This window comes from Micromesistius poutassou (genome assembly GCF_964030765.1).
Source record: "Micromesistius poutassou genome assembly, chromosome: 22".
Taxonomy (NCBI): Eukaryota; Metazoa; Chordata; class Actinopteri; order Gadiformes; family Gadidae; genus Micromesistius; species Micromesistius poutassou.
The window spans coordinates 5,874,689-5,887,407 of record NC_140292.1 but is presented as its reverse complement, the minus strand read 5'-3'; the positions used below and the strand labels follow the sequence as shown (position 1 = coordinate 5,887,407).

At 44.6% G+C, this 12,719-nt stretch overlaps 1 protein-coding gene across 1 annotated transcript in view; it reads right to left on the bottom strand.

Annotated features, from left to right (window-relative positions):
- wdr70 (WD repeat domain 70) overlaps positions 1 to 12,426 on the bottom strand; it is a 43,031-nt gene extending 30,605 nt beyond the window's left edge. The window contains exons 1-9 of the mRNA XM_084486159.1: positions 12,384 to 12,426; positions 11,747 to 11,800; positions 11,562 to 11,645; positions 11,349 to 11,439; positions 10,987 to 11,200; positions 10,530 to 10,589; positions 10,291 to 10,424; positions 8,300 to 8,453; positions 5,958 to 6,034 (exon numbers count right to left, since the gene is read on the bottom strand). Of these exons, the coding sequence (XP_084342285.1) occupies positions 5,958 to 6,034; positions 8,300 to 8,453; positions 10,291 to 10,424; positions 10,530 to 10,589; positions 10,987 to 11,200; positions 11,349 to 11,439; positions 11,562 to 11,645; positions 11,747 to 11,800; positions 12,384 to 12,408 (893 nt within the window). The 5' untranslated portion in view covers positions 12,409 to 12,426. The remainder of the gene's footprint in view (positions 1 to 5,957; positions 6,035 to 8,299; positions 8,454 to 10,290; positions 10,425 to 10,529; positions 10,590 to 10,986; positions 11,201 to 11,348; positions 11,440 to 11,561; positions 11,646 to 11,746; positions 11,801 to 12,383) is intronic.
- Between the last annotated feature and the right edge of the window lie 293 nt (positions 12,427 to 12,719).

The window sequence follows — 12,719 nt, the reverse complement described above, 5'->3', positions numbered from 1 at the left end:
TACTACTATTACCAGTTTCATTGGTGGATGAATCAACCACATGTAATTGCTAGACTCCTGGATTCATTGCCATAAACTTTGCTAGCATCATTATCCCATTATACCCATGAGAGCGGGGCAGAATGCCTTGTTGAGTGACTGGATTCATACGATGAACTCAACAATCATACTTTCCGTTTAGGGCAAATCCCCATGAGCGAAAAGTACACAAACACATTGGATTAGTTGGTCTTGTCTTTTGTTATTGGAAACTTAAAGTCTACTCTGCAAAAGTAGTCGCATTCTCAATTCACGTTCCGAGACAATACATCACGGTTAAAGTAAAATAGCTTTTAAGTTATATAAGTTAGTTTTTTTATAGCCAATTAAGATACAATTGTGTAAACAATTCTGAGAGTTCCAGCAACAAACAAACAAAAAGTCAGGTTTATTTCACTAAGCAATAGACGTATAAATGTATCGCATGCATATAAATGTTCATGTAGGAGGAGAATTGGTTACTTGCTTCAGTAAACTACAGTAAGAGTACGCGCTAGATCTCAAGCACTTTTTGGGATACAACTTTGGAATTGGTCAAAATTAATAAAAAGGTTTACAATAGACACTAAAGCCATGTCATTCTGTTTGTCGCAGTCTGTTGTAGAGTCATTGGCACTATCAAACAATGAAGGTCAAAGAAGGTCAAATTAAAACATACAAATCGTATTATAGCAGATCACAGCATCAGTGGCGCCCCCTATTGAGAGACCAGGTTTTTTCTTCAAAAGGATGCTCTCTAGTAGAGACACAACGAAGACAAACGACTCGAGTGACTCTCTACATGTTGAAAACAGAAAATAACTGCACGGGTAACTAATGGCTGCGCTGAAACGAAACGTAGCTACAGTGTCACCGGAGACAACGGTACGGATAAGAGGCCAAAATCCTCCACTTTCAATCAGGGGTCTGTGCATTCTTGGGATGGACACGGACCGCCTGCGCTGTAAGGGGGAGAGAGCGGCTCCAGACTCTCTGGACTGTGGCTGAACCACGGACAAAGTGTCCATCCGTGAACACGGCGCCTTGGCATGTTCCCTGAGAGCCTCCATGCAGGCCATCGTTCTCCTCCTCGCCTGCGTGGTCTCCGGGGTTTATCATCACTCAGATCATCCCTTACCGGAGCGGCGCATCAGCAGGGATTTGCGTTTTTTCTGTCCTCTTCTTAAAAGAAACGAGTGCAGCAGCAGCAGCAAGCTCCGGTTCCAAGATGTGTTTTTTGTATGGGCATCGGGTTACTATTTTGACAGATGAATGTGCCATAAAAGATCAAACGGAGGATGGAAGAGATAAACGAGAGGCGGGCAGACGCGGGATTGATTTACAAGGACGGCGGGACACCGAACACTGGCTTCTGCTGTAAATCTGAAACCAGAATTCACTTTAAAGTGAACCGAATGTATCTTTCTGATGACCGTGCCTGTATTCAAGGGGACTTTTTGCTTTTTGTGCTCAAAATGTTGTATGGAGAGGGGGGGGGGGGGGGGGGGAGTTGTGTACGTTTACCTCCAGGTAGAAAAGTGTCAGGGCGTTACATAGAGTTATAACGGTGTAGAAGCAGACTTAAAAAAAAAAGTCTGTTTCTTAAAAAGAAACAGTGAGAAGCTTCCAGCTCGAAAGACATACAGAATAATAGCGATGATAGTACGAGTGAGGCTCGATGTTTAATAGTTAAATATACAAAACAACCAAGCAAAACGCTCACTCCGGGTCTTCACGTCCCTTTCATACCGCAATACCTTGTACCTTGCTTTTTGACCGAGGTAAACAGTCACTTTTGGAACTCTGAGTGTAAACAGGGTTTCCAGAGCAGCAGCAGGACGGCCCTGACGGGGGCCTCCGGGTGCTAGCTGGGCTCCAGCTACAGCGCTAGCCCCAGCTGCAGCCCTGACATCAGGCCAACACGGAGGGAATCCCTGGTATCCAGGCCTCCTGGAACAAATTCCTCACTCACTGTGTGTGTGTGTGTGTGTGTGTGTGTGTGTGTGTGTGTGTGTGTGTGTGTGTGTGTGTGTGTGTGTGTGTGTGTGTGTGTGTGTGTGTGTCTTCACCCCGTTGAGTTAAAACGGGGGGGGGGGGGGGGGTCAGGAGCAGTGACATGTGGGGCCAATCCTAATGCCGCCACATGCCTTTTGGGAACGCCAACCTCATCAACTGGGAACGCCACCCCATCAATCCCAGCTCTCCCAGCTACCTTTCAAATCGAGGGAGACTTACATTTTTCAAGATCTTGGTTTGTTTCCAGTCATCTGGAAAAATGTGCTTTCTAATTCAAGTGTGCGTGCATGTGTGTGTGTGTGTGTGTGTGTGTGTGTGTGTGTGTGTGTGTGTGTGTGTGTGTGTGTGTGTGTGTTTGTGTGTGAATAATACGGACAAATAAAAATATTCTTTCAGTTTGTATACAAATCGCTGTGCTTTCTAATTCAAGCCACCAAAGAAAATAAATAAAAAGAGCAGCCCCCAGTTTATTTCTTTACGTCTACTCCCATCTTTGATTTGGCGGGGGAGTATTCGGCCAGGGCCAGGGCCCAGGATAAACTGCCGACACCCGAGAAATTTAATTTGCAGCCTGGGGACATAATTTATCCGTCAAACAGGTGTTCATTCTTTCAGCGAGGAATTACCCCAAGTGGCTCCCCCGTCTTATATCTCTCTTCAGCCGATCTCGACGGGAACGAGCGTAAATAACTCGGTCATGGACGTAAACGTACCAGAAACTATAATGTCACAGTCGAGACGTGCGGATCCACAGGGGGTTATCATCATCCCAGATGAAGCGTTACAAAAAGTTTCAACAACGTCAGACGAAAACATCCTTCACGAATCCCCGTTGTACTATAAATCACTGACCTCCATCCAGAGTTCAGGAACGAATCCCGCTGCGGCCCTATTAACACATTCTATCAGCAAACTGTCACACGAGAGAGAGAGAGAGAGAGAGAGAGAGAGAGAGAGAGAGAGAGAGAGAGAGAGAGAGAGAGAGAGAGAGAGAGAGAGAGAGAGAGAGAGAGAGAGAGAGAGAGAGAGAGAGATCTCCTCGCTGAAAGGGTGAGTGTGTGTAAGCGCACCGATGAATGAGATTCCACGTGAGCAGCGATGGATCTTAATAAAAAAGACGCTTGACGGTTCACTGCGCGCATTTAATAAGCCATTCAGCCCGACACAATGCGGGACCTCGCTCAATGGACTCCCTAGGAGAAGGAGTACCTGTCTCTCTTGTGCTTCAGTGGATACATCAGACCCACGGTACCAGGCAGTCTGCAGCACCGCCGCATTGTGCATTGTGGGGGGGGGGGGGGGGGGGGGGGGGGACACTGAGGCATCAGCGCCTCAAGGCCTGGCCGGGGTCACTGCAAACACAGCGGCGGTGCAGGTGGAGGCAGGAGAGCGTTGGGCGGTGCGGAGGACGGCGGCGGGGGCGGAAGAAATGGAAAGATCTCCTTTACAATGAGCGGACGGCTCGCTATGAGGGATCAAAGCCCCGTTTGTCCATCCACGACCGCCGGTGTGTCATAGACGGGGAACCACCATGTCCCACCGCTAACTCATTCAGGTTATCCTCTTTCTATAGGGTGATTCATAGTTACAGAGCAGTTAAGGGGAATAGGTATTTATATTACACCCGGCCCATGTTTCCATCGACTACAATACCTAAAATAAATATAGAATATCAGATGAACACGACTGGCCTTTGATATGATCTCTTACACACCCAGGAAAATACATTTATATCCAGCTGTATCCTTGAATCGAAATACAACCACTCCAAAAGACCCCACATTCCCCTCGGAACATCAACATACATCCAGGAATTTCACGGACAAGCCTCACAAGGAATCCGACAGCCAGCCAGCGAGGAATCAAACGGCAACGCACTCATGGCCAGCACGCCGAGTCCAGACGACAACCTCTCTATCATCACCTCAAGGCCCGAATCCTTAGGCACCCTCCACCCCAGACTACCTGCCCTCCCACTGCCAGCGGCCTCCACACTGTACACACACAGCTGTCGCCCGCCCTTCCTCCCTCTCTCCCTCTCTCTCTCTCTCTCCTACGACCCCGGCCCAGGGGGGAACATCCAGCGCTCACGTGCCAGGGGAAGAGTTCCAGAGCCTGGGTAGGAGCTAAATAAACCAGCCTCCACATCTGGGAGGGCCAGAGCGCTGCTGGTAAACAGGCCAGCGCCACAGCTTTCCCCCCCGGAGGTGAGAGGCCGGGCCTTTGGGGTTTTGCTTTATACAAGCTGCTGACGGCCCCGGGATTCTGGGCTTCTCCCCGAGAGTCTTAACGTACACGTTGGAGGCCAACATGTGCGTAAGCAGGCACACATGTGAAAATAAACACACACACACATGTGTATAAACACTAACAAGTGCCTTACCACATGCTAACTCATGGTCCAACTTTGACAACTGGGTACTACGCCCCTGATTTCTGTTTGTTTGCGTTGCTTGAATGGGAACACAAAAAGTAAGGAGTGTGTTACCGGATGCACGGCAGATTTTGATGTGTGGTTGAATACAGGAATGGTTTAATTATAGAAGGATATTTTTAGGTAGGGCTCTTTGTTTAAAACCCCATGGGGAAATGAATAGAAAGAGAGCCTCAAGACCAAGCAATGGCAGTGATTGCCGTGGATAAATTACATCAATATTATTACTCACAGGTTTACTCTGTGCTTTGCTATTGGTACATGAACACACAGATGAATCTAACAGAGAGAACAAAGTCTCCTCCGAGAGACTATTTATATGGCTTTTTTTTCTGCATTCAGATCATTTAGTTTTGACGGGTGGGCCGGGCTGATAGATGAGAGCTTCCTGCTCAACATTTTCATTGGCTATTGCATTTTGAGGAACTGTTTTGATTGGCTGGTAACACAATAAAGCAAATTGGAAACAGTAAAGGCCTGAGGAAGGCACTGCTAGGGGGGGCAACAGAGGCAGGTTATAGTAATCACTATTATGTGTTTTGGTTCACAAACATACTGGAATAAATGGCCAAACTTCAAACAGCCGTAAATGTAAAACAGAACATACAAATAAATTGCCACTTTTTTCATGATGTACTTTCACTTATTTGTTTAGCCATTTGACCACCAGGTCTAATTTCAGCTTTCATAAAAGGAAGAATGTGTATATCTGTCCACAGACATGCACACAGAAGCACAAGCATACATATAAGCTTAGCCAACGAAAACATACTCCACCCAAAAATATGAAAGATGACCCAAATGTATGCATGTATGTAAAACACAGGTCTCACAGTTTGATAAAGGTCTACATATCTCCTGTCCACAGTACACAGCTGGATTGAGAAACGTGGTGCTCTGCAGATGTAATACACTGGTGTAGAGGACTCCCTGCTGGTGACTGGGAGCAAGAGATGGAACTAACGACTCAGAGACTCACAGAAGCTGGGACTGAAGGACAGGACCGACCGCAACTCGAGATTCAATCGATGGGAATCACAAAAGAAAATGGCCTGGGCCAGATATTGTGTAAGATGATACAGGAATAAATCTGTGGGGAAAATTCAGGGCTCACTGCTACTGCTAGCAACCTCAGCATCTCTGATCTCACTTGGATTTCCACAGGTGATATACAATACAATCTCCAGATGGATCTTGTATTTTAAAGTTTTTAGTATTTTATGTTTATGTCTAGCGTAGTGCTTTAAGTACACAAACAATTTGACTTTATTGCGTGAATTCCTAATTTATATTGTGTGTATTCATAAAAAAAGAAAAAAGTTATAGTGTATATACTTTATATTATTAGAGAAATATTGCATTCCAAATTAATGGGTTTCATTTGGAAAACGGTTTCACTGGTAACACTTTGACAGATGTGTGTCACCCCCACCACACAGCTGCTTATCAGTTAGACCGCAGTAAGATAAGGACTTAAAGAAACACTCACCCATCATTGGAGCAGGTCATGAACTCCTCCTTGATCTTGGGGTGCCAACAGCCACTATTCAACATGGCGGTGTGACCCTGGGGAAGACGACAGGAAGGGAGCCAGGTAAGGTGACTGTCAAACCCGCTGACAACCTTTCATCAAAACAGTGGTCTGGGACACTCTTAGTATGCATCAAGACTGGAAGACTTATACCAGGCCATAATCCCTGTGTGGGGCAACGGCGGAACGATGACAGCCGTAAAAGAGGAAGAAAGAGAAAGAAGAAAGATAATACAAACACAAACCTGACTCTTGTGGTGTACATCGCATTCCCAAAGGAAAAGGAAAAATAGGCTTGTTTATCTGAGGATCCATATTAAATAATAGCTGAATAAATACAAAATATATAACAAATGGACGAGAATCGATCACCTTCATGTTATTTCATCAAACAATGTTATGGCAATATAATACGTGCAGAATAATATTTCGAAGGGGAATTTGGAGAGATCAACATGATATATTTAGTAGATAGGATAAACCTTTATTAATCCCCAGAGGGAAATGCAGGTGTCCTAGCAGAAACAGCAATGATATGAAACCCAGGGGAGATGCAGGTAGGAGTACGAGAACAGAACACGACCAAGATAATAAGAGAAATTATATAAATGATAAATGAAACACTGAGCAGCTGGCCCTAGACATCTGCACCGGATCTCTCAAAGAGTGAACCCATGTACAGTCTGTCAATAATATATGTACATATGTACAATCAATAAATAGTCTCCATCTATCAATCTCTTGTCTATCAAGAGACAATACGATAGATTACGAATATGAATGAACACATGAATGAGTGAATAAATGAGTCCCTATAATGCGCCAGAGCACATGCGGGATTCAGGAGTTAAGGGTCCAAAGTAATAATAGAGAGTGCCGGTCTTGCGGCCTGCGTCCAAAAAATAAACCTCATCATAAAAAAAAAGGAATAATTAGAGCAATGTACCGTGGAGGAATGTGACTATCCGCTATTACCACCCACGGGGCATTCATCCCCGTCAGAGAGTCCACCCAGAACGAGAGCTTCTCTCACCACTTAAGAAGAACACAGCGTGCCGTCCAGGCACCGGACACACTATTGGCTGACAGCGGGGGCCGACACGGATCGTGAAACCGACCGAATCACATCGGAATGTATAGATCGGGAAGCGGTTCCGTCAGGCGCTCTCACGGAGGGCCGCTCACCTCAACCCCCGAGGTCGGCGCACTATCGGGGTTTCTTTGATTCGCGGTGAAGGCAACAAGCGAAACACGTAAACTTAAACAGCAGTAACATGAGGGAATTACCCTTCGTTACGATGCCAACAAGCACAGAAACAAGTTGAACTGAGTGGAAGTGATGAAAGCTATTGGTAATGAAGGTGCATCCGACTCTCTTTCCGGGCCAACGGATGAAATTACCATTGACTAAAAGGAACCAGATTGTACAGAAACAACAGGGAAGGGGGCCACCCAGTCGCAAAAACAAGAATCATCTCCAGTTAAGAATGTTTTATATTAGCGATAAAGACTTTTGCAGACTTCTCATGTATAGTCATGCTTCTGCTTTCTAAAAAGCCCCCAAAATATAGTGTTTGAATAAAAACAAAGATGACAATGCATATGGTATTCATTTTCACCATGCGGTATTATGTTGTGGATGTGCAGGGGGGCGTAGCAATGTCTGTCCACTATATATAAGGAAGATGCAAGCAATCAAGCAAGCGAATATTGTACGTTCAACATTGTGTTTTCCTTAGACGGCACACAGTACATCTGCTGGATGTTTGAACAGGAATGCGGGAGAGGAACTCTGGTCACAGTCTGTGAACAGCCTAACTGCATGTCCAGGGGACGGTCACTGACAACCAATGTGGCTTCCCCAAACACAGCCCAACACTGGGTGCAGGTGCTACTCCACCGACCGGTGTTCCTAATGCCAGCTGGGCATCACTTTAGGAAGAAGATCCACAGTGGTCCTTAAGGCTGGGGCAGGCGATTTATTCTAAAAACATTTTTTCAATTCGCTTTACATCCCGACAGCAATCAATAAATCAAATGCTCTGACAAAAAATGGTCCCTGTGGCTGTCCCAGGCGTGTAACAAGCTGACCAATCATTTCATTCGGCCCGAACAAAATGATTGGCCGTCCTCCCTGTCTGTCTACCTACCTACACGGCTACCTGCCCACACTCTGCCTGTGCACTCATTGCTCAGGACCGAAGCATTCCACAAGGCTAGAGGGGTGGTTGACGTCACAGACACCACGTCCATGTTTCCTACATCCTATGGTGATATGTTAACGAGCCCCTACGGCGTACCTTGGTGTTGACCATGTCCACGATGTACTGATCTCCCTTGGGGCACTCCATCACGTTGAAGCCGTCGCGGTCCAGGATCTTAGCCTGGGCGTTGCCAGAGACCACCAGCAACATGTCGCCTGTGATGCTGTACTGCAGGGTCTTGATCTGGTGGCTGTGGAGGAGGAGGAAGGGGTGAAGACGAGGCATGGATTAAACGGTCCGCTGCTGCTGCCTGTATGGTATCATCTGGGATACAGTTAATTGGGTGTGAGGACCACATCGACTCAATCTGTTTTCATGATAAGATGATCCTATATGTTTATTACAAGGCTGTGTACATTGTACAGGGTTAATTCCTCTGCAGCATGTATCAATATACTAAAATATCGAATAAATATATTACGTGCATCATCATCATACGTCACTTCCTTTCATGCTTTAAACCTGGGCCTATCTGATCTACAGATTGATCTGTGTGTTCACGCTTTATCACTTAAAAAACTGATGACAATGACTGCTCATGCTCTATCATAACTGTTCCATTACCCATTTTACAAACATCAAGAAACATGTGATACAGACGACACAGCCTCAGCAGCCTCTGAGTACTTGGGTCATGGTCAAGTGTGTTGTCATGGACATGAATGGGGCCCACTTTGCCACAGTATGGCTGGCAATTGAGGTCAATACGAAAAATTGCATTAACACAGCAGGAGGTAGGCAGGGCAATCGTGTTTCTGTACGTCGAGCAGCAAAACATCTATTGTTCGGATTAAATCAGGACGCAGCCCTTTTGTGCCATTTTGTATATATTTGAGGGGGGGTTGGGAGGCACCGCTTAAGGCAAGGGGGTCCTTATAGTTTCAGTTAGGGACCCGGCGGAGGAGGACATACCCCTCGTGGTCAGTGAGGTGGAAAAAGGAAAATAGACAAGGAGGCAACCCCAAAGTACGACTTTGTAACCGCGGCCCCGGCACGCCAGTGACCGTACCGGCCTAATGGACGGCCCTGCAATCACATTTAATGTGCCATGCGGCTTTGTAAACATGGGGGAAGCTGCTCTCCGGCACAGCCCATTGGCAGCCAAAACCGCGATGCAGGAGAACTCCGTCTCTGATGAGGACTTCCGTGACGGCACAATAAACATTAACAAGGCACACAAACACAGCAGCGCGTTTGATTGGTTTGCATTAGAAAAGAAAGGCTTTTCCAGGAATCTGCACAACAACGCTAAATGAAGCGCTGTGTCAACACCCTGTGTGTGTGTGTGTGTGTGTGTGTGTGTGTGTGTGTGTGTGTGTGTGTGTGTGTGTGTGTGTGTGTGTGTGTGTGTGTGTGTGTGTGTCCATAGACACATCTGAAAGTGGACGCCAGCAGCTCAGCTTAGCCAGGCAACATAATTTCCTGATATATTGTAATCCATCATAATGAGCTGGCCAGATTCTACATGTCATTGCGTGATATGCTGGAACATGTAGTAGGACTAAATACGTGGCTTGTGTTCTGGGACTTTACCTTGGCTGCACTGTGTGTATTGGATCATTAATGATTAAGAACTGGTTATGATTATGTACCTAAATTAAGACGATTCTGGCTGTTGTGAAGGTCCATTTGACCCGTTTCTTTTCATGATTTGTTTTTGATGAAAAAGTGCTTTCAAACATGGTTTTAAATAATTGTATCTTTATTTTCCGTGCTAATGAAAGTATTTGGTTTCATGAAATGTCCCATAGCCAATCACATTTACCACATATCATGGCTGCTACCTAGTGGACAACCCCATCACATGCGGGTGTGTAATGTGAATGTAGAGTGGAACCATCTATAACCATCTCCTTATGACATCGTCTACGCCAGATTAAAACTATGTTCACAAATAGAATTTATGGAATTACATTTTTCGAAAAGGGCAAAAAAGCTCAGTGAAAACGAAAGAGAGTGAGTAACTACTACAATATGTACATCTGGTGTAAAAGGAGCATGGTGTGATCAGACAGCATGGGACTCACCATTCACAGGGCTGCAGGGATCTGAAAGCCTGCAACGACTGGTCCATTCCCGCAAAGTCCCAGAAGCGTACGTCGTAGTCGAACCCGCCGGTAACCAGGCGGGCTCCAGAGGGATCCAAAGCCAGAGCTGAGACCTTCGCAGACGACACACTCATTCAGCTTGTTACAGACTAGAGGGAATCCATGAAGGTTTCAAATACTGGACAATAAGAATGCAGCAAATGTACCGAGATGCTTACCGTTTTCGTGCCATGCTGCATAGTAATTTCATGGGTGTCTGGGATCTTCTTCACTGGATTCTATGACATACATGTACATACATATATACATGAGTCATGCCAATCACACAAACATAATAATGCATAATGTTACCGGAAGTGAGCCATCCAGTATACATGTGTTTTAAAAATGGTTATGTTAAAGAAATGGGTTACAGGGAACTATATATGTTTTGGAAAACCAGATACATTAAAAATGGATATAATCAATTTGTCTGTAAAACATTACTATTTTGTCATATTTTCCTTTGCCGCCATCTAGTGGACAGAGTTAAAAAAACTCATAATAATTATCACCTTGATATGAAGAAACGTTTTAACCTGAAGTTTAGAAATGGATATACTGTATACTGAAGAACAAAACAATCTCATGCACAATCAAAGGGCAGAGCCATGGCTGACATTCTAAATAACTTACATCATCATCATCTTCTCCTGGCTCCTCCTCATCCTCCTCATCATCATCTTCATCCTCCTGAGCCGTACTTCCTGTGTAACCCGGGGGTAGCGGTGGCCCCACCATGTCCTCGTCATCCTCCTGGTCCTCTTCCTGCGGGGGTGGAACCGGGGGTCCAATGAGCTCCGAGTCACTGTCTGAATCACTGTCACTGCTGCTCTCGCTTTGCTGTTTCCTGTGCAGAAAAAGATATTGAAATAAGTGAAGACTTGTATACATTATCTCACATGATCCATGTGTAGAACCACAGGCATCCTCCTTCACTAGGGTCCACAAAAAGTTAACCCTACAATAAAAATGAATGAAATCTGATCAGTGTTTACCTGGATTTTGCAGGAGCTGCAGGTTTTTTAAAGTGGACTACAGGCTTGTTGGACTGAGAGCTTGTTGCTTCGTCCTCTTTCTGTCGTTCTTCTATGAGGGCAAAGATGATGGTGAGGGAGAGACACAGAGTTTAGCTATATATTCAAGAGAAGTATGTAGTATATGTGTGTATGTGTGTATTTAAATGCATTCTTATCAACATTGTCACTCACCTAATACATGCTGACTCCTTTCAATGGCGGTTCTTCGAGTCGTTTCAAAAATGGCATCGAGGTCAAATGTGCGAGCCTTCTTACCTGAAAAAAGTAACAGAAGTTAGTCTACTCTTTGATGCCGTCTGTAATGTATCATTATCATATATGGGTATTTTATGAAAAAAATATCAATAACGTCATACCAAAACCCGAGAATCCCATGACAGAAGCCATTTCTCCATCGTTATCCATAGTGTCTAGAAGAAAAGATAAGTTGTCATTTAGTCTCTCAGTGCAAATGTCCTCTATTCTAAATTCAACACATTGTTAGTCTGAAAGATAAAGGCCAAGAAAAAAAAGATGACGTTCATATGCCTCCTTCAAGCTGACAGAGGTTGCTTTGCATGCGATGCATCCGTCATGTGCAGAACGTAAGGTTCTGCCAAATAATATATAATAGATATTTAAGAACTTCTCTGTGGAAAAGTCCCTGGAAATATATGTTATTAAATGAGATGCAGTTACTTAACTGCAAAATTGTAGCCAAGCTTTTGTTTTAATATTAAAACAGCCAACAGTTTCGTCAAGTGACTATTTAATTTGAATCGGGTGAATACGTATCATTTAGTAGATGGTATGTCAACAAATTGGCAATGTACATTTATTGCTATTCCTGCATGGAGGCAAAACAGCAACACAGCGAACCTTAGTAACAGGCAAGATTAGTAATTTTAGCATTTTTGCTAGATAGCAAATTGCGCAAAGATGCCCAGGTCGTTTAGAACCCAAAACTTGAGTTTCATAATACGTAAAAGACCAAGAAATGTAAAACCGCGGTACCTTTTTCTATTTTTTTAGGGTCCATGTTGATGTTTGCAAGACAACCTTTAGCCCGGAAGTAATACAGCGAGGCTGTGTCCCAAATGCTTCCCTTCCGCAACCTCGATAGCTAGGAAGGTTCCTAAGCACGGACTTTCGTATTCATAAGAGAAGTATTTAAAAGAAAATACATATATGGGGAAATACCATTTATCAATTATGTAGCCCAGCATAATTTGAGGTGCCAAATCTTACTGTGTACCCGTGAACACATATATCTGTATGCATCTTCTTCCACTGATAAAAGCACTCTCACTGATACACATTTTATTCAAAATCGATTTTATTATTTTTTGA